The sequence below is a fragment of the Somniosus microcephalus genome, chromosome 10 (assembly GCF_052327205.1).
Source record: "Somniosus microcephalus isolate GS21.2 chromosome 10, FLI_Smic_1.0, whole genome shotgun sequence".
Taxonomy (NCBI): Eukaryota; Metazoa; Chordata; class Chondrichthyes; order Squaliformes; family Somniosidae; genus Somniosus; species Somniosus microcephalus.
Genome location: NC_140996.1, coordinates 106,302,401 through 106,324,404, shown reverse-complemented (window position 1 = coordinate 106,324,404; position 22,004 = coordinate 106,302,401). Strand labels below are relative to the sequence as shown.

General features: G+C 46.9%; 1 protein-coding gene and 1 long non-coding RNA gene across 2 annotated transcripts in view; one reads left to right on the top strand and one right to left on the bottom strand.

Annotated features, from left to right (window-relative positions):
- The window catches only part of tpp2 (tripeptidyl peptidase 2), a 222,366-nt gene extending 219,402 nt beyond the window's left edge, over positions 1 to 2,964 (bottom strand). The window contains exon 1 of the mRNA XM_085998280.1: positions 2,691 to 2,964. Within this exon, the coding sequence (XP_085854406.1) occupies positions 2,691 to 2,852 (162 nt within the window). The 5' untranslated portion in view covers positions 2,853 to 2,964. The remainder of the gene's footprint in view (positions 1 to 2,690) is intronic.
- A 3,774-nt stretch (positions 2,965 to 6,738) lies between these two features.
- LOC147111602 (uncharacterized) overlaps positions 6,739 to 22,004 on the top strand; it is a 30,566-nt gene continuing 15,300 nt past the window's right edge. Inside the window, exon 1 of the long non-coding RNA XR_015079716.1 lies at positions 6,739 to 7,103. This is a non-coding gene — a long non-coding RNA (uncharacterized LOC147111602). The remainder of the gene's footprint in view (positions 7,104 to 22,004) is intronic.

The window sequence follows — 22,004 nt, the reverse complement described above, 5'->3', positions numbered from 1 at the left end:
TACTATATTTCCAAGTTTTGTGTCATCTGCAAACTTTGAAATGATACCCTTTATACCAAAGTCCAGGTCATTAATATATTTTTAAAAGGGCAGTGGTCCTAATACTGACCCCTGGGGGACACCACTGTATATTTCCTTCCAGTCTAAAAAACAACTATTCACCACTGTTCCCTGCTTTCTGTCGCTTAGCCAATTCCTCAGCTACGCTGCCACTGGCCCTTTAATGCCATGGGCTTCAATTTTGCTAACAAGTCTATTATGTTGCACTTCATCAAATGCCTTTTGAAAGTCCATATATACAACATCAACTCTCTCTGTTATGTCATCAAAAAACTCAATCAAGTTTATCAGACACGATTTGCCTTTAAATGTTGATACTGCTGCCCGGCTGAAGATGTGGGAAAGAGTGCAGAAAGCTGAGGTGACACGAGAAGGGAAGAGTACAGTATCTGGGAAGCAGCGAAGAGAAATGAGGCTGAATCCTGGTCCGGGTCTGGAGAGAAGAGTTGTGGTGCAAGGCACTGACTAAGGAAGAAAATTGGCCCATGGGCTGAGGCTACAATATGGGTGGGAATTGTGAAGAACTTCAGGTGCTGGCAAGAGAGAATGATAAAGGAAAATAAATAAAAAAATAAATGAAATGAGACAGATTGAATTAAAAATTAAAGTTACCTTCACATTGGGTGAAAAAAATGGCAGCTTGGAGTTAGGTGGCTCTCCTAGGCAATTTGCCCTACAGCATCACCGAATGGCATGAACCTGCATTTTTAAAAATTCGTTTCTGGGATGTGGGCGTCACTGGCAAGGCCAGCATTTATTACCCATCCCTAATTGCCCTTGAGAAGGTGGTGCTGAGCCGCCGCAGTCCGTGTGGTGAAGGTACTCCCACAGTGCTGTTAGGGAGGGAGTTCCAGGATTTTGACCCAACAATGAAGAAGGATTGGCGATATACTTCTAAGTCAGGTTGGTGTATGACTTAGAGGGGAACTTGGAGGTGGTGGTGTTCCCAAGCGCCTGCTGCCCTTGTCCTTCTAGGTGGAAGAGGTCGCGGGTTTGAGAGGTGCTGCCATAGAAGCCTTGGCAAGTTGCTGCATCTTGTAGATGGTACACACTGCAGCCACGGTACACCGATGGTGGAGGGAGTGAATGTTTAAGGTGGTGGATGGGGTGCCAATCAAGCGGGCTGCTTTTTCCTGGATGGTGTCGAGCTTCTTGAGTGTTGTTGGAGCTGCACTCATCCAGGCAAGTGGAGAGTATTCCATCACACTCCTTACTTGTGCCTTGTAGATGGTGGAAAGGCTTGGGGGGGGGGGGGGGGGGGGGGGGGGGGGGGGGGGGGGGGGGGGGGGGGGGGGGGGGGGGGGGGGGGGGGGGGGGGGGGGCAGGAGGTGAGACACTCGCCACAGAATACCTAGCCTCTGACCTGTTCTTGTTGCCATCTACACTGTGATAGAGGCAACCGTTTACATAGAATGTTTTCTTCCCAACTGCCATTATAAATGTTGCTGTAAAATCCAGGAAATAAGGTTTGTGCACAGGAAAGGTGCACCACACACGATACTTTTAACAATTATATATCTCCCCAACATTTTTTTCCAGACATCAATAAAACTCCATACTTTTAAATTAATTTTTAAGTTATTATAAATTACTCAGACTCCATCTAGTACCAGTTATATATACACTGTAAATTAATTTACTTTCCTGCATCATAATTCAATTAAAAAGGACAAAAGTTCCCAACAACTGATGATTCACTTACAGGCCTAGAAAAATGTGTTAGACATCAAATATTACAGTATATTCAATGTACCAGTCTGAATTTGTTACACTTGTAATTATCACTCATAATTTACCATAGAAACTCACTGGTGACTGCTCAAATCTCACACTCACACCTTCTTGAAACAGTGTAATGTCCATCACATTAAAAAATTATTTGAGAATAATTTTCAATTTTTGCTTTTCTAAGTATCTTTCACAGCCATTATATCCAGTGTCAGTTACATGAATAGCTTGATTGATCAAACATAATTGAGCATGTGGCACTATTTCCAGTTATGAGAGCCCATGTGCTTAATAAATGTAAAACACTTTAAAAATAGATTTTGGTCATGCCTTCTAATTTAATAATTCAAAATGTGTTTACATAGGTGAGATGAAAAATATTGTATGACAAATATGACAACGTAAATCTTTGCAACCCTCTTCCAGTCATCACAATAAACTTAAATTGTTCAAGGTATGGGGGGAAAGGGCTTAAATTAAAAACAGTGAATGCAATGTCTAATATACCCAGGTCCATTGAGTTATGCTTCCACTATACTAATTATGTGGGATAATATTAAAACGAGTGAATAATTGTGCAAGAATTAATAACCCCACTGACAAGTCATTGGTGAGAGCAAAGTGTTAGATTAGTAAATTTGGAACAGGCCAACTCAGTGTTGATCATCACTCGCACTTCTACCCTCCCAATAATTTATAAACATAAATTCAGATTGTAGTCAGATACTATCTTAAGTACACAAAATGTAGTGTAAAATCTTGATCGCTGTACTGAATATGTCTACGTGGCTGTTTGGCAGAGCGGCTCGAGTCTGCGGGGCCTCCGACGCGAGAGGTGTTGTCTTTTCAGTGTGCTGAGTACGGGAGCCCGAGGCTTGGGGCCTGAACTACACTCGCGTTACCTGGAGTCCTTGTGCTCCGGGATCCACTCCCGTGTCTAGGATGGCGATGAGAATCCCTCTGCCGTCGTACTCTGGGTACCGGGAGAGGAAAGACGCAGCGCCAGTCTCTTTTTTCGGTAAAAGACCTTGATAAGGAAAAGAGTCATCAACATGAGCGGCCATGACTCGACTCAGTCTAATGTGCAGCTCGAGCTCCGGCTCACGTTCTATTTCTGTCCCGTCCAGCAGAGAACAATCCACCGGCTCACACACACAGGAGGAGGAAGGCAATCACAACTGTCTGCTGCTAAGCTCAAGAAAAATAGCAGACGTACAAGAGTAGTACCCTACTCCGTGACATCCGTTCAAGGTTCAAATACATTTTAAGAAAAAAGTTATTTAAAAAGTATATACTCGGAAACATTTTATTGCAACAGCCAAATTAAAAAAAATGCGATGCCAAACGGAAATGTGCTTTTAACCTATTTACTTCACGATTTCTGAAACATTATAGTCTATAAGCAAAATGTTAGCTTTAGAAAATGTAAATTGCAACTAAATAAGTTAAATCAGAGTACGATCAGGGGAGGGAGATATTTTTGGAGTGGTATAGAATAGTTAGTAATTCCATATCTGGATATTTCTGTAATTTATGCAGCTCCCAGCGAGAATTTGGATACAGGTATTAGTGTTCCAAGGGATCAACTCATCTACTAGATTTCAAAAGATCAAAGCTTTATCTTTTGTTCCAGCAGGGCTTATCCCTTAATACTGAACAGCAGAAGCGCATTTACTACGTTTAGGAGAGAGAAACACAGGGAGGATGCAGTGCCGGGATCTGACAGCAGGTAGTCTGCGCTAAATCTACGTTAAATGCGCTACTTAAATGGAAGTTGTTGTTGAGATCTGTGACTTATTCGGCCTCAAAAATAACAACGGAGGGTGGCTGCAGTTAAACTCTATGCCCAACTGTCCTTGCAGGTGAGTGTCTGAAACATTTGGCCCAACGGATTCCCTCTGCTGCTAAATCGTTCACTTGACGTCATAGGAGAAACAGATTTACTCAGCCATCATCATTGCATTACAAACGTACTGTAAGTAATAGGAATCTTAATTTTGGACAGTGCTGTGGACCAATACACACTCCAAGCCAGGTTCAGGCCGTCCAATCATTTTAGGGAGCATCTCTACAGCTGGCAGAATGAGATTTTTTATTATCCCAATATCTGGGCTGCATTCAATGTTTAGAAAAGGAAAAAACATCCATATTAGCCCAGTGCATCTTCTCTCAGGACTTTTGTCTCGTTCAGTTGTTTTCTAATATGGTTTAGAACATAATATGCTATATACATAGTGAAAACAGAGAAGGAATCTCTAATAATTGGAAATTGTTATGGGCCACTTGTACAAGGAGGAAATGTTATATGGATTATGTGAACAATTTCAAACATAGGAACAGGAGTAGGCCATTCAGCTCCTCAAGCCTGTTCCACTATTGAATTAGATCATGGGTGATCTGTATCTTAACTCCATCTACCTGTTCTGTAACCCTTAATAACCTTGCCTAACAAAAATCTTATCAATCTCAGTTTTGAAATCTTCAATTGACCCAGCCTCAACAGCTTTTTGGGGATAGTGTTCCAAATTTCTACAACCTGTTGTGTGAAGAAGTGCTTTCTGACATCACCCCTGAACGGCCTAGCTCTAATTTTAAAGTTATGCCCCCTTGTTCTGGACTCCCCACCAAAGGAAATAGTTTCTCTCTGTCTACCCTATCAGCACCTTTGATCATCTTAAACACCTCAATTAGATCACTCCTTAATTTTCTATAATTCAGGAATACAAGCCTAGTCTATGCAACCTGTCCTAGAAACATAGAAACATAGAAGATAGGAGCAGGAGCAGGCCATTCGGCCCCTCGAACCTGCTCCGCCATTCAATGAGATCATGGCTGATCATCCAAATTCAGTACCCTGTTCCTGCCTTCTCCCCATATCCCTTGATCCCTTTAGCCTTAAGAAATATATCCAACTCCTTCTTGAAAATATTTAATGAACTGGCCTCCACCGCCCTCTGTGGCAGAGAATTCCACAGGTTCACCACACTCTGGGTGAAGAAATTCCTCCTCATTTCAGTCCTAAATGGCTTACACCTTATCCTTAGGCTATGACCCCTGGTTCTGGACTCCCCGGCCATCGGAAACATCCTTCCTGCATCTAGTCTGTCCAGGCCTGACTGAATTTTATAGGTTTCGATGAGATCCCCTCTCAATCTTCTAAACTCCAGTGAGTACAAGCCCAATCGACTCAATCTCTCCTCATACGTCATTCCTGCCATCCCAGGTATCAGCCTGGTGAATCTTCGCTGCACTCCTTCCATGGCAAGAACATCCTTCCTCAGATAAGGCAACCAAAACTGCACACAATACTCAAGGTGCAGTCTCACCAAGGCCCTGTACAACTGCAGCAAGACATCCTTGTTCCTGTACTCGAACCCTCTTGCTACGAAGGCCAACATACCATTTGCCTTCTTAAACTTCATCACAATTTAACCCTTTTAGCCCCAATATCATTCTAGTGAATCTGCGCTGCACCCCATCCAAGGCCAATATATCCTTCCTGAGGTGTAGTGCCCAGATCTGAAAGTGATATACCAGATGGGGTCTAACCAGAGCTCTGTACAGCTGTAACATCACTTCCATCCCTTTGTATTTCAGCCCCCATGAGATAAAGGCCAACATTCCATTTGCCTTTTTAATTATTTTTTGTACCTGTCCACTAGCTTTTAGTGATTTCTGTACCTGGACCCCTGAATCTCTCTGCTCATCCACAGTTCCTAGCTTCACGCCATTTAGAAAATACTCTGATCTATCTTTCTTAGATCCAAAGTAGACGACCTCACACTTTCCTGCATTGAACACCATTTGTCATAGTTTTCCCCACTTACTTAATCTATCCCTATACCTTTGCAAGTTTCTGCTCCCATCTACACTACTTACTGTGCCACCTAATTTAGTGTTGTCAGCGAACTTAGATATACGGCTCTCTATTTTTTACTATTCATTCATGGGATGTGGGCATTGCTGACAAGGCCAGCATTTATTGCCCATCCCTAGTTGCCCTTCATCTAAGTCATTGATAAATATAGTGAAAAGCTGAGGTCCCAGTACAGATTCCTGGGGGACACCATGGATCACATCCTGCCAATCAGAGTACATACCCATTATCCCTACTCTTTGTCTCCTACCTCCCAACCAACTCCCTATTCAAGCCAATAGGATGCCTCCAATTCCATGTGTTCTCATTTTTGTTAACAGTCTCTTATGTGGACCTTGTCAAACACCTTCTGGAAGTCCATATAACTAACATCCATAGACACTCCTTTATCTACCTCGTTTGTTACCTCCTCAAAAAAATCATGCTGGCTCTCTCTGATCAGCTCATATTTGACCAAATGCTCAGTCACTCTTTCCCTAATAACAGATTTGAGTAACTTCTCCACAACTGACATTAGACTAATAGGCCTACATTTCCTAGTTTATTTCTCCTACCCTTCTTAAATAATGGAGTGACATTGGCAATTTCCCAATCCAAGTGGACATTTCCTGAATTGAGAGAGTTTTGGAAGATCATGACTAATGCATCAATAATTTCATCACCTACTTCTTTTAATACCCTGGAGTTGAAACCATCAGGTTCTGGAGAGTTGTCTATCTTTAATCTCAATGGCCCAGTAATTCGGGTCCAAATGCGTGAGTACGGTCTGGGTACTCACGCATCTGGCCGGAGGAAATGCCGGCGTTCAGGAAGCACCGCGCATGCGGGGAACGCCGGCATTTCCAGTCCGCTGAACGAAGGGGTTCAGAGGCTGAACGCATGCGCGGTATCGGGCAGCGCGTGCGCCTTGGGATTCCTGTATTTTGAGAGAGATGCGCGTGTGTAAAGGCCTCCGATATTTACACACAGAAAAACCACACATAAGTACTTAGTTTTTTAGGTAAGTGGTCTATTAATACAATTTAGAATTTTTTTTTCCACAGGTTTGTTATTTTTAAAGAATTTACAGTAAGGTAAGTTTAGTTTTAGCCCCGATTTTTTATAAAATTTTTTTTTTCAAATTTTAAAATTATTGTTTAAAATAGTTTTTCATAGTTATTTATGGTTCATTTAAGTAGTGCAATGTTTTTTTAAATTTTCTTTCAGGTTTAAGTAGTGTTTTGGGGCCAGGAGTTTTCATGAGTTTAACAGCTCTCACTGTCAAACTTATGAATGAACTTTTGCAACCTCCCATTGGTTGCCCTGTGCTCACGTGATCCCAGCCGGCTCATCGCACTAAGTACGCCGCTGGGTTACGCACGCACAGCGCGGCAGGACCTCAAGCTGGCCAGTCACAGGAATGGCATTGCGGGCCAGATTTCAGATGTCGGCGCGCCGGGTAAGTCCACCTTGGGGCCTTGCACGCGCGGCAATCGCCCGAGCCGAATTACTGCCCCATTAGTTTCTCCATTACCATGTTTTAACTTATATTCAATCTAGTTAGTTCCTCCTCTTGATTTATTTTTAGTTTTGTGTTTTCAGTACTTTATCCTCACCCTCTACTGTGAAGACCAATTTAAAAAGTAGCTATTTAATAAATCTACCATTTCCTGATTTCCAATTACACTATTACCTGCCTCTGTCATTACTCTTAGCCACTTTCTTTCTCTTAATATATTTATAAAAACCTTTAGCGTTATCCTTGATATCCCTCGCACACTTTTCTTCATATTCCTTTTTTGCAGCTCTTACCACTTTCTTTGTATCTCTTTGCTGTTCTTTATATCTCTCCCAGTACACGGGATCTCTAAACTGTAGCTGTTTAAACAGACAGCACACCAACGAGTGTGCTCCTAAGGAAGTGAGATGAGTAAAAACAGGACTTCCGTAATAGAAATTTGGCTAGAGTGGAAATTCGGATCAGAGATGGAACGAGGATCAGAGTAGTTTAATGGAAATTTAAGTAATTATGAACATACGAACACAACGAACAGGAAAAGGCCAGCTAATCCATCAAGCCTGTCCACTAGTGGCATGGTACAACTTGTGGACACCATGACCTCCATATATCCCCCCGCCCCCCTCCCCCTGCAGACAGCCACGCAATCCCCTAGGAAAGGCAAAAACCAGAGGAAAAAACCTAGAGCAATTTAGGGAAAACATCTCAGTTAAATCCCTCTTTAACCTCTGATGGCGATCAAACAAATTCCGGGATACCACAATGACTGGGAGACAGATCCCCCAATATGCAGAGACTTGACCACAGTTAAGAACTCATCCAGCTCTTTTTTGAATGATTGGAGCATATCCACACTCATTGCATGAGCCAATAACATGTTCTATAGATTGACGACTTTGTGAAAAGAAATACCTCTTAACATCTACTTCTATGCTTACATAACTTCTGCTTATGTCACCTGGTCCTCTGAAACATACCTAACTCAAATAGCCTTGACCATATGGACCAAGACTAATCCTTTCATTGTCTTAAAGACCTCGATTAAATCTCCTCAGAGTCCATGCTTTCTAGAGTAAAAAGCCCTAGCTCTCTAAGATTATTATGGTAAGTAAGGGCCTTTAAATTATGTATCAACCTAGTGCTCCTCTCTAAACCTTTTCCAGGGTTATCTCCCTGTATTACCTGTAGGACATGTTTTACCATTCCTTCGTTGTCGTTCCAAAATCCTGGATCTCCCTACCTAACTAATTGTGGGAGCACCTTGACCATAGGGACTGCAGCGGTTCAAGAAGAAGGCCCATCACCATCATCTCAGGACAACTAGGGATGGACAATTAATGCCAGCCTTGCCACATCCTGAGGTTGGGCCAAATGGCCTGTTACTGTTTTTTTAAAATTTGTTCATGGGATGGGGGCATCACTGGCTAGGCCAGCATTTATTGCCCATCCCTAATTGACCTGGAGAAGGTGGTGGTGAGCTGCCTCTTGAACAGCAGCATTCCGTGTGGTGAAGGTACTCCCACAGTGCTGTTAGGGAGAGAGTTCCAGGATTTTGATCCAGCAATGGTGAAGGAATGGCAATATATTTCCAAGTCAAGATGGTGTGTGACTTGGGGGGGAACTTGGAGGTGATGGTGTTCCCATGCACCTGCTGCCCTTGTTCTTCTAAGCAGTATAGCTCACGGGTTTGGGAGGTGCTGCCGAAGAAGCCTTGGCGAGTTGCTTCAGTGCATCTTGTAGATGGTATCCACTGTAACCATGGTGCGCCAATGGTGGATAGAGTGAATGCTTAAGGTATTGGATGGGGTGCCAATCAAGCGGGCTGCTTTGTCCTGGATGGTGTCGAGCTTCTTGAGTGTTGTTGGAGCAGCACTCTTATCAGCCCAAATTTGAATGTCGTCCAGATCTTACTGCATGCGGGCACGGACTGCTTCACTATCTGAGGAGTTGTGAATGGAACTGAACACTGTGCAATCATCGGCGAACATCCCCACTTTCTGGCCTTATGACGGAGGGAAGGTCGTCGATGAAGCAGCTGAAGATGGTTAGGCCTAGAACACTGCCCTGAGGAACTCCTGCAGCGATGTCTTGGGGCTGAGATAATTGGCCTCCAACAACCGCAACCATCTTCCTTTGTGCTAGGTATGAGATAGCCAGTGGAGAGTTTTCCCCTTGATTCCCATTGACAGCAATTTTACTAGGGCTCCTTGATGCCACACTCGGTCAAATGCTGCCTTGATGTCAAGGGTAGTCACTCTCACCTCATCTCTAAAATTCAGCTCTATTGTCCATGTTTGGACCAAGGCTGTAATGAGGCATGGAGTTGAGTGGTCCTGGCGGAACCCAAACTGAGCATCGGTGAGCAGGTTAATGCCACTTGATAGCACTGTTGACGACACCTTCCATCACTTTAGTGATGATTTTTAATTTAGCATGCTGAGTCTTCATACCTTTGTTTCAAGAAAAATCATAACACAACACAACAACAACTGCATTTGGTTAAAGTTTCTCATCTAATGTGACTACCAAAAATTCTCATGCATACAAAAGCCCAAAATAATTTTCAAACATTGTTTTCCATAAGAAGAATCAGCAAATAATTGTAAGTGTTAATCAGGCTTGTGCTTTAGTGTTTAAAAAAAACAATGTTAGCAGTAACAAATGTGATATTTGGAGCTGAGATAATTGGCCTCTAACAACCGCAACCATCTTCCTTTGTGCGAGGTATGAAATAGCCAGTGGAGAGAACAAATGTCAACCCAAGCACCCCACCCACCCGCCCCTTCAACCACCGTCTGCCCCACCTGTGACAGAGACTGTAGCTACCGCATTGGACTCATCAGTCACCTGAGAACTCATTTTTAGTGTGGAAGCAAGTCATCCTTGGTTCCGAGGGACTGCCTAAGAAGCAGGAAGATTTCATAGAAATTCACTCTAAAAGTGTACATTTCTAACAAAGTACAAAAGCAGAACACTGCAGTTTTTTCCACAACACATCTTTTTTTGGAAACAAAATGATGAAATGAGAAATTAAATTCAGGCCATAACATCTAAAATATTAAAATTTTCTTGCCCTCAACTTGCAAGTATGGATGTAATTTTATACAGCTTGATAGAGCAGTGGACCCTTTCAAGCCAAATCTGTTAGCAGCAGTATTTCATTGAAAGAACATTTGTTTTTAATAATATCTGTGCTTCAGACTCTCCTATACATAATGAGGGCAATTTACAACTGCTGGCTGCCCGTTTCTCACCTGATGCAATTTTCAGGCAGACCTGTAAATGGGCAAACAGCATGCCCGCCCGTTTCAGGTAGAAGTCTGTTCAAATATGCAAAAATCGGGATCCCGTGCCATTGTAGGACTCCAATTGCAATTTTGAAGTTAAATTGGGTGGAGCGTGCTCCGTGCATGCTCTGCCTATTTGTCTCAAGCGATGAACAGACAACCAGCAATCCTTAAAAGACTGTTGGTAGCTGCTCCACAAAAGGGCCCAATACGTTTTTCTTTTATTGTTGTGGAGCCAGGAGGAACAGGAGCCAGACCATACTTACCCCACTCCAGGATTGGCTCCACCCTTCCACAGGCCCAACCTGCCAGCCAGATCAGCATAGGCGTCAGCCGAAAAACTACCCTCCCCCAACTGGTGAGCTGCAGCAGTGTGCCTACAGTTCATTGGCTACGTGCAAATGAGGCCCGAAGCTGAAAATGGCTCCCCCACCCCATTGTCTAATGATTTTATTTTCTAGATGATAGTGTCCCAATTTAGATTCAATTAATTTGGCACTAGTTTTCACCAGTATGGAAAGGAAAAACTTGCAGGGCTATGGGGAAAGAGCAAGGGGAGTGGGTCTAATTGGATAGCTCTTTCAAAGAGCCGGCACTGGCACAATGGGCTGAATGGCCTCCTTCTGTGCTGTATGAGTCTATGTTCACTGTTAGAATTGCCTGGTATATACTTAGGTTCAATAACTTGTTTTGTGATTGCTTTGGGTACAGAGTAACTCACTGATAGTGGAAAACGTATATCCAACGGTATGTTATTAATGTCACTGGACTGGTCTCTTGATAGAGTTCTAGAGTACACTAACATTGACCAACATGCCTTTTTCAAAGACAATCTCCCTTCTCAACACTGTCACTGGTCAATTTTTTATTTTACTTGCACTCATCAGCAATGCTTGTGGTTCAGAAAAAACACTGTAACTGAATTGTGTCACATGTTGCAAAATTACCTGCAGCCAATCACAGCTATGTGTAATGTTATCTTAGTAACGTAATTACGAGTCTCACAAGCAGTTGTTGAGGAGAACCATTTTATTCAGTCCTGCTTCTGTGTCTCCTAGTACAGCCTGAAAGCATGGCCAAGATGGCGTCAGATCCCGCCCCCGGATATGACATCAGCCATCAACCAGCTGTCAATCAAACCCCCGCTGTCCCACAACAGCTACGGTTATCCTTACATCTTCCCCCTTCAAAGAAGACATAACAGTAACAACATAACATAACACATAGAACTTGTTAACATCATATAGGACCAGTCAGTGTAACTAATTGCAGGTAGGTATAAACCTTACCCACACCCATGAGTCCATTAACTGTTTACAGTCTTATCAATCCCTGTCTACAGGTCAAGTTTAACTACAGGCTTTCTGGTGCGCTGTGACCTGCGTGGCTGGACGGGTGTTTGCTGAACCACCCCAATTGTATCCACATTATCACTATTGTGTCCTTCGTCTCTTTGTGGCATTTCCCTCATCTCGTCTCTTTGTGGCATTTCCCTCATCTCGTCTCTTTGTGGCATTTCCCTCATCTCGTCATCCTCTCCGTCCTCCTGAGGCTGAAAGGTCTCTGTGGTTTTCAGAAGGTGCCTCCTGTTTCTGCAAAGCACATTGCCGTTCTCTGTCATGACACTGTATGACCTGGGGGCGACCTGTTGTAGAACTGTGGCTCTTGTAGGCCATGACTCAGGGCCTTCAATGCGGACTATATCCTTCTCCTGTAGCGGCACTAGTGTAGTGGCTGTGCGGTCATGAAGTGTTTTTTGTTTCTGTTGTAGCTTACGAGCCTTGTCTGCCCACACCTCATCTCTGTGGTCAGGTGTGACATAACTGGGAAGTCGTGTACGGATTTTCCGACCCAGTAAGAGCTCAGCTGGAGACTTGCCACTTGCTAGCGGGCCCGCCCTGTACAACATCAGGGCCAGATATGGGTTTTAATAGTCTTTTCACAATCTGTACCCCCTTCTCCGCCTTTCCATTAGTCTGAGGATAGAGCAGGCTGGAGGTTACATGATTAAACTCATACTCTGAAGCAAATAACTGAAACTCATGACTGGCATAGGGAGGGCCATTATCAGAGACCAGGGTTAGAGGGATGCCCTGCCTGGCAAAGATTGACTTCAGGTGAGTTATCACAGCTCTTGATGTAGTACTGGACAAGAGAGCAATCTCCGGATAATTAGAATAATAATCAATAACTAACAAATAGGGGGAGAAATTTGGTTGGCAGCGCCTCCAATTAGCGCCTAAAGAGGCCGAGAAGTGGGGCGTTAGCCAATTTTTGGCCGGGCGCAGTGAACCCAGCGCCTCCTCCCATATTGAGTGGACATTTTGCGCCGGCGCTAAACCTTAGCGCCCGCTTGCGGGCGCAGGCAGATCATGACATAATTTCAGTGTGCAACGCCTTTTGGGCACTCCAGACCGGAAATTCAGTGTTGCGCCCCTCCGTTCCGCCTGGCGCTAATAAGGACTGCTTACCTGGAACGTTCCCCAGTCGCTCTCGGGCTAGGGGGGCGCTCTTTAAAGGGGACTGCACTGGTATAAAAGCGGCAGCCATTTTGGGAACACAACTTCCTCGAGACTTTCACAGAGTTGCTGAGCTGCACTCTGAGAGCCATTGCACCAGTGAGCCAGCGCTGGCCAGAGGAACTTCAGCCTTCTGACCATCACCTTGCTGCTGGTGAGCATTTACAACGTTTACAATTTCTTGTGCGCTATTATTATGGGGGCTGCATTGGAGGGGAATGTCCTGCTGCTGAACCATCTGGAAAGGGCACAGAGACGCAGGGAGAGAGGGGCAGGAATGGCCAGACGGAGGAGGGCCAACAGACGTCGCCATACCAGACCTTACGCTGCCAGGGTTTTCCAACAGCAGTTCTCTTACTTGAACATGTCAGAGGAGCAGTGTCTTAGAAGGCTGCGCTTCAGAAAGGAGGTGGTGACTGAGCTGTGCCACCTGCTTCAGCCAGATCTGCAGCCTCAGATAAGGTGCAGGACCTCTCTGTCGGTGGCTGTCAAGATGACTGTTGCCCTGAATTTCTATGCGAGCGGCTCCTTCCAGGCCGCAACTGGGGACATCTCTAACATATCGCAGTATGCGGTGCATTTCTGCATCCGTCAAGTAACAGATGTCCTATTTAAAAGGAGGCGGCAGTACATCTCCTTCCCTGTGGCACTGGAGAAGCAGCGGGAGCGCGCAGAGGGCTTCGCAGCAATAGCGGACTTCCCCATGGTGCAGGGCGCCATTGACTGCACGCACGTGGCTTTGCGGGCGCCTGTTTTGAATCCGGAGGAGTTCCGCAACCACAAGGGGTTCCATTCCTTGAATGTTCAGCTGGTCTGTGACCACCGACAGCTGATCCTCTCAGTCAATGCACAGTTCCCTGGCAGCAGCCACGACGCCTACATCCTGCGCCAGACTTCAGTTGCAGACCTATTCGAGGCCCCGGCTCACCCAGGAGGCTGGCTTCTCGGTGACAAGGGCTATACTCTGTGCCCATGGCTGATGACGTCGCTCCGTTCGCCCAGCACTCCTGCTGAAGAGCGCTTCAATGCGAGCCATCAGGTGACGAGGAACATTGTGGAGCACACAATCGGTGTGCTGAAGCAGCGGTTCCGCTGTCTGGACCATTCCAGAGGCGCCTTGCAGTACTCACCAGAGCGAGTCTCCCACTTCGTCGTAGTCTGTTGCATGCTGCATAACCTCGCCATCCTACGCACCCAGCCAATGCCACCAGCCATTGAAGCACCAGCGGAGGAGGAGGAGGAGGACCAAGACGGGAGGGAGGTACAAACTGGAAGGGCCATCTGTCAGAGGCTGATAACAAGCCGCTTCTAGGCCCCTCTGACGGAATGCTTGGTGCCATTCGATGAGGAGGAATGGAACCGTCCGGATAACCCAAAGCCTATGAAGGGCAGTGAATGTAAATATCAGATATGGCCAATGTAAATTTAAAAAGTTGTTTATTTTGCTAAATGTGCTTCCTTCCAACGTGACAAAGCAATGGCATCAGAAAGCAAAACTAACACATAAGTGGTTTGCACACCCGGGAGACTATCCAAAACATTACTAACATGCAGACCAGCATCCACGGCCTTGATTTCTACAAATAAGACGTCTCAGCTGCACCTTCTACTCTTTCCCCCTTGATGGTGATCTACTTCTCTTGCGAGATCAGCCCCTTCCCTCCCTGCAGCTCCTCCGTAATGGGACCCCAGTGGCTGCATCAAGGCTGGGGGAGGCCTGCTGGCTGACCGAAAGCGCAGATGCCCCTGAGGGACGTCCTGGACGACCTCTGGCCTTGGATGGCCCAGATGCTGACTGCTCCAACTGTACATGGGTGGAAGCAGTCTGTCCTGCAGGTGGTAGCAGCTGCAGTGGAGACGTGCCAGCGGTGGCATCAGGAATGCTGACATCCTGAGAGCGGACAGCAGCTCCCTGGTCGACCGACACACTGGCACTCTGACGGGGCAGCACCGCAGCATGCGCACCAATCGGCTGGTCCACAGATTGATGCCCTGCTGTGGTGCTGCAAGGGCCCCGGGTAATCCCGCCTGATCCAACGAGGGTGGCAGCAGTCATTGGTCGCATGGCCTCAATATGCGTCTGCATGAGACCAGCGAGTGACTGCGTGGCAGCACTCAGCACTTGCGTGGCAGGTGCCAGTGCTTCGGTGAAGCCCTGGACAGTCCTTTCCAGTGCTTCGCTGAAAGCCGGGACAGTCCTTTCCACTGCTTCGGTCAGGCCCTGGACAGTCCTTTCCAGTGCTGCCCCAAAGTCCTGTGCACTCCTTGCCTGTGCTGCCCCAAAGTCCTGCGCACTCCTTGCCTGTGCTGTCCCAAAGTCTTGGACACTCCTTGCCAGTGTCTCGATGGATTCAGGCATCCTTGCCACTGCAGCCATGAGCTCAGTGTGCCTGAGCCGAGCCTGGGTGCTCATTTCTGCGAGGGAACGCATCTCTTCTGCGCTCTGTGCAGCAGTACTCGCGGCCTGACTCACCCTCCGGGGAGACGGCCCCCGAGCTTCCCTACCCCCCTTGCGTTGCTGCAGCCCGCTGGTTCCTGGAACTGCTTCCTCAGAGCATTCCCCCCCCGCTCCCCTCCAGGGAAGTAGTCTCCCCAGTCTGCATAGGGGCTGGCTCGCCTGAGGGTGGCAGGGATGGTCCAGCTTCCCCCTGCTCATCGCCTCCGGTGGCAGTGGCAGCTTGAGGGCCCGGCTCCCGAGCTGGTGATGCAGCATCTGAAAGCAGGGAGGTTGAAGAGTGGCTTTAGTGAAAGGACAGGGTGGCAGCAAGGGATGCATGAGTGCTGCAATGCTCTGACATGGGTCCAGAGTGAAAAAGCATGCTGGTGGGGGGGAAGAAGTGGAAGGAGAGAGTTCAAAAAGGTGATGACCTTACCATCGCTGTGCATAATGGGGTCGGCAGCTCCAGTGGTGACAGGACCAGTCATCCGGCCTCCAACAATCTGGTGGACTCGTTCCTCCAGGTCCGTCAGTGTCTGCAGCTGAGGAGGGCCTCCTCCGGTGCGAAGCTGTTCCCTCCGGTTCCTGGCCAGCCTGGCCTGCAGGAGAAAGGACGGGAAGTGATTAAACATGCTGGCCTGAGCTGACATCACATGCCCCCATGGTAGAATAGCCCTTCCATTATGCATTGAGCTGACATCACATGCCCCCATGGTAGAATAGCCCTTCCATTATGCATTGAGCTGACATCACATGCCCCCCATGGTAGAATAGCCCTTCCATTATGCATTGAGCTGAATGTGCGTGTGTGTTTCCAGAAAGGGCCATGGGTGCTGGCTGACAGAAGGCCATTGGGGCCTCGCGCACCCTCTGGCCATAATGTCAGGTGCAGATGGAGGGATGAAGAAGATGGTGAAAAAGGCACTCACCCTAACGACCCGAGTGAGGTCGTTGAACTTCTTCCTGCATTGCACAGGAGTCCTGGCCACCACGCTGGTTGAGGTGACTCTTTGACAAACTTCCCTCCAAGCCCTGCGGTACTCACTCTGACGAGGCCTCCTGCCATTGGGTACAGCACAGCTCGCCGGCACTCCACTTCACCAACCAAAGCACCCAATGCCCCATCGGTAAAGCGCTCTGCTCTCTGCCTCACCCTCTCCATATGTTCAAAGTTTGGAACGCCACAGAAAGCACAGTGCCGATTTTGAGGCCTACAAGGCGCAGAGTGTGGCTGCTGCTCCTAATTGACCCGCCCCTTTAAGAGCTGGCCGGCACCAGCATGTCTCGGGGTAATCGATTATTGACAGCATCTGCGCTGTGCCCGGCCGCTGACACATTGAGTAGCGCCGCCAGGTTAGCGCCTTAAGACTCCCGTGCAGCGCCTGAATCAATGCCGCAATCACCTTTAGGGGCGCAGCAACCCACTATCGCTCGAGGTGGCAATAAGTTGCACCTGGCGATAAAATTTGCGCAGCGCCAATTCTAACGCCCCAAACGGGGCTATACCCAATTTCTCCCCCATAGTCTTTTCCTTCATAGTGAAATATATCAGTTCTGACCTTTTCCCAAGGTTGTGATGGGAGCTCTGTGGTAATGAGGGACTCTTTTGCTTGCTTGTAATGATACTCCTGACATGTAGCACACTCGCTGATCAACTGGTCAATATCAGAGTTCATGTTTGGCCAGTAGAGTGCCTCACGTGCTCTCCTTTTGATATTGGCGTTAAGGTCCTTGGGATCCATGCAGACACGCAATTTATCAGTTTTCTTTGAATTGATGCAGACAATGGAATTTACCCAGTCAGTTGGTTCCTCAATCTTCTTTATGACAGCTAGTCCCTCCATGCAGTCTAACTCTTTCCTCAGTTTTTCATGGAGAGCCACTGGAACTCTCCTGGGTGCGTGAGTCACAGGTTGTGCATCCTCTCTCAGTTTGATGGAGTATGTAAAGGGCAGTGCTCCGAAACCCTGAAAGACATCTGCATATTTGTGTGCTATAGTCTCATGAGTCAGATTTGTAGTATCTTGGGGGGCACTCTGCACACAGTTCTGTTTATTGATAGTATAGATTCATTTTACCAAGCCCAAATCCACATAGGCCTTGTCCCCCAACAGTGACTCATGTCCTTCAGGCACTATAACAAAGGTCAGAGGGTGAATGTGATTTTTTACCTTAACATTCAGCCTACACGTTCCTTTTGTTTCAATGCTTTGTCCATTGTATGCCTTCAAAGACACAGTCTTGTTCAGTATTTTAGGTCGCACTTTGAGATTCCGTGCATCACTCCAACTTATGAGGTTTGCCTTAGCACCTGTATCTAGCTTAAAGGGAACAATGGTGCCATTTACCAGCAAGGGAGTTATCCAAACTTCAGTCTGTGGTCCTACAGAGTGCACTTCATTAGCATTGTTGCCCTGTTTTGACTCATTTTGCACCATTCCAACAAACAAAGTCTCCGCTCCTGTCTCTTCAGTCGCAATAGCATGCACTGTCTTTTTACCTTCAGTTTTCTCTTCTAAAAAACACATCTTGGCAAAGTGATTCCTGCCTTTACATTTTGCGCAGTTCTTCCCATAAGCAGGACACTGTCTGGCCACGTGTTTATAACCGCGCCGTCTGCATTCGTAAGGCGTATTCGTCTTGAACTCCGTGGACCCTCTTGTGTTCCTTTTGTGTATCACATCCACTGGCAGGTTTTTTAGCCCCAGGGCGCTCTCTTCTGCTATGCTGCTCCCTTCGAACATTTTCGTCAGCATGGCTGAGAGTTCACTAGCATGACAAATTTTCACTGCTGCATCCAAATTTAGGTCATTATCTCTAAGCATTCTCTCCCTCACCTTCTTGTCGAGTATTCCAAAAACGACTTGATCGCGTATCATCGATTCCTTCAGGTCCTTAAAGTTGCATGTTTGTGCTTTTATTTTCAAGTCTGTCAAAAAAAATCAAAGGATTCTCCTTGCTTTTGCACGCGGGAGCGAAACACGAATCTCTCATACGTTTCATTCTTTTTTGGAGTGCAGTATTTGTCGAACCGTTATACCACCTTGTCCAGATCATTTTTATCATCTTCGGCTGCAAACGTAAATGTATTAAACAGCGCGATTGCCTGCGAGCCAGCCACTGTTAGCAACAAAGCTACTTTACGTGTTCCAGAGCTAGTCGAAGCGTCAATCGCTGTGAGGTAGAGAAGAAAGCGTTGCTTGAAGACACGCCAATTTTCATCCACATTTCCTTCTAGTTGCAGATTAGCCGGAGGTTTAATTCCTTCCATTGTTGTAGGATGTCCTTATTGTGAGTTCTATAAATCCTGGTACCATGTAATGTTATCTTAGTAATGTAATTACGAGTCTCACAAGCAGTTGTTGAGGAGAACCATTTTATTCAGTCCTGCTCCTGTGTCTCCCAGTAAAGTCTGAAAGCATGGCCAAGATGGCGTCGGATCCCACCCCCGGATATGACATCAGCCCTCAACCAGCTGTCAATCAAACCCCCGCTGTCCTACAACAGCTACGGTTATCCTTACACTATGTAGGTCACAAAAGCCATTAACTCTATGTGTCTGGATCATGGCAAGGTGCCAGTGCAAACATCATCCACATTATTCAGTCCACAGTACAGAGATGTTCATCTGCTTCTTAGGCAGTCCCTCGGAACTGAGGATGACTTGCTTCCACATTAAAAATGAGCTCGCAGGTGACTGATTAGTCCAATGTGGGACCTACAGTCTCTGTCACAGGTGGGGCAGACGGTGGTTGAAGGGGCGGGTGGGTGGGGTGCTTGGGTTGACATGCGCTGCTTGCGCTTGGCTTCCGCTTGCTCCCGGCGAAGAGACTCGAGGTGTTCGGCGCCTTCCCGGATGCTTCTCCTCCACTTTGTGCGGTCTTGGGCCAGGGATTCCCAGGTGTCAGTGGGGATGTTGCACTTTTTCAAGGAGGCTTTGAGGGTGTCCTTGAAGCGTTTCCATTGCCCACCTGGGGCTCTCTTGCCGCGCCGGAGCTCCGAGTAGAGCGCTTGTTTTGGGAGCCTCGTATCGGGCATGCGGACAATGCGACCCATCCATCGAAGCTGCTTGAGCGTGGTCAGAGCTTCGATGCTGGGGATGTTGGCCTGAGCAAGAACACTGACATTGGCACGCCTGTCCTGCCAATGGATTTGCAGGATCTTGCGGAGGCAGCATTGGTGGTACCTCTCCAGTGCTTTGAGGTGCCTGCTGTACATGGTCCATGTCTCTGAGGCATACAGCAGGGCAGGTATCACTGCTGCCCTGTAGACCATGAGCTTAGTGCCGGGTTTGAGGTCCTGGTCTTCAAACACTCTCTTCCTCAGGTGACCGAAGGCTGCACTGGCACACTGAAGGCGGTGTTGGACTTCGTCGTCGACGTCTGCCCTTGTTGACAGTAGGCTCTCGAGGTATGGAAAGTGGTCCACGTTGTCCAAGGCCTTGTCATGGATTTTGATAATCGGGGGGCAGTACTGTGTGGCGGGGGCAGGTTGGTAGAGGGCCTTTGTCTTATGGATGTTTTGTGTAAGGCCCATGCTCTCGTATGCTTCGGTGAAGGTGTTTACGATGGTTTGGAGTTTGGCCTCCGAATGAGCGCAGACGCAAGCATCGTCTGCATACTGTAATTCGACGACAGAGGATGGGACGACCTTGGATCTGGACTGGAGGCAACGGAGGTTGAACAGTTTCCCGTTTGTTCTGTAAATTAGCTCCACTCCAGTGGGGAGCTTACTGAGGGTGAGATGGAGCATTGCAGCAAGGAAGATTGAGAAGAGCGTTGGTGCGATGACACAGCCTTGCTTGACCCCGGTTCGTACGTGCATTGGGTCTGTGGTGGAACCGTTGTTCAGGATTACGGCTTGCATGTCATCGTGAAGCAGGCAGAGGATAGTGACAAACTTTTGAGGGCAGCCGAATTTGAGGAGGACACTCCATAATCACTCACGGTTGAGTGTCGAAGGCCTTTGTGAGATCAAAGCAGGTCATGTACAGTGGTTGGTGCTGTTCCCTGCATTTCTCTTGTAATTGACGTGCGGTGAAGATCATGTCCATTGTGCCCCTTAGTGGGCAGAATCCGCATTGCGACTCTGGGAGGAGCTCTTCGGCCATTGGGAGAAGGCGATTGAGGAGGATTCTTGCGATGACTTTCCCTGTGGCAGATAGCAGGGAAACTCCCCTGTATATACCGCAATCGGTATAAAGCGAGTGATAGTTTCCTTGTTTGCTCGAGTGAGCAATGTTATCTCCCTTCCATGAACATGCTGGCAGCGTGAGTGAGTTGTGCAATTTTATTCGATGTTAGGATTTCTAAAGTTACAGAGGATGATAAATTGCAACCATGTGGCCTTACATACTTCATTGCACAATGCCACTCCCTACATGAATTGGAAAGGATCTTTGAAGGATCAGCTCATTTGCAACCACCAGCATTTAACTATGCAAGTCAGTGCTCGCTTCCCAGGCAGGTGCCATGATGCATTCATTTTAAGGAATTCCATGGTTCCACCAATATTTGACCTACAAAGATATGCCTCAGAGTGGTTCCTTTGCGGTCAAGGCCACCTTGTGGAGTCATGGCTTATGATACCTCTGCTTTATCCCGTGCCAGCAGATAAACACCAGTATAATGAGGTGAATGCATGCATCTAGCCAAGTAATCAAGTACACCATTGGCATGTTGAAGCAACATTTTAGATGTTTGGATAGATGTGGCGGCATCCGGCAGTACTGCATGACTAAGGTTTCACGAATCATGGTAGTGTGCTGCATGCTGCACAATTTTGCCATAAAAGAGGCAAAATCAGGTTGGTTTTGGAGGAGGAAGGCTCCCAGACACAGCAAGGGGGCCAACAAGAGTATAAGGAGGAATCTGCAGAGGTTGCAAAACAAAACCTGATGTTGATTATGGGAACTGTTTGCAAGCTCCCATATAGGAATCCCTCTATTAATGTGGCATTGTGCCCTCTGAATTCTGTCCTTTCCACATTTTTCTATGCCCTCCACATTTTTCTATGCCCTCCACAAATATAACTTCAGCCACTACACCTTAAATCTTCCAACCAGTTCACAAATACCACATTCCTGCCACCAGGTTGAAACATGTTTGCAGACCTTTGCAAGAATATTCTCTACCCACACAACTCCAGCAGATCTTTAATCTTAAACCATGTTAAATATGTTAGTGTCTTGTGTTTGTTTCCACAGTACTTCCATTTGGTGACAGTGTATGATTTATGTGCTCTTAAACTTAGTCTTGTGCTTCAGCTAGGTACTGTCTAAGCAGCAGCTGTGCATGAGTTGATTACCTGCTGTGTGTGCATAAGAATCCCTTGGGATTGAGGCAGCCCTTGACTCTTGACAACTAAGTCTTGAGAAAATACAGCTACTAGCTCTGATCCTCTGTAACTATATGGATGGCGTGGCCCTGCATGCTTTCTGACACATGTAGCCTTCAGAGGAAGCTGCTCATAGTGACCAGCTGTGTTGCTATCCTGATATAGTACCATAATTTGTTCCCATACAGGCTGTGCCCATTAGATGGCACCATATTGGCCCAGAAATTCGGGTCGGAGGCTTACCTAGCGCGCCGGCCGTTGA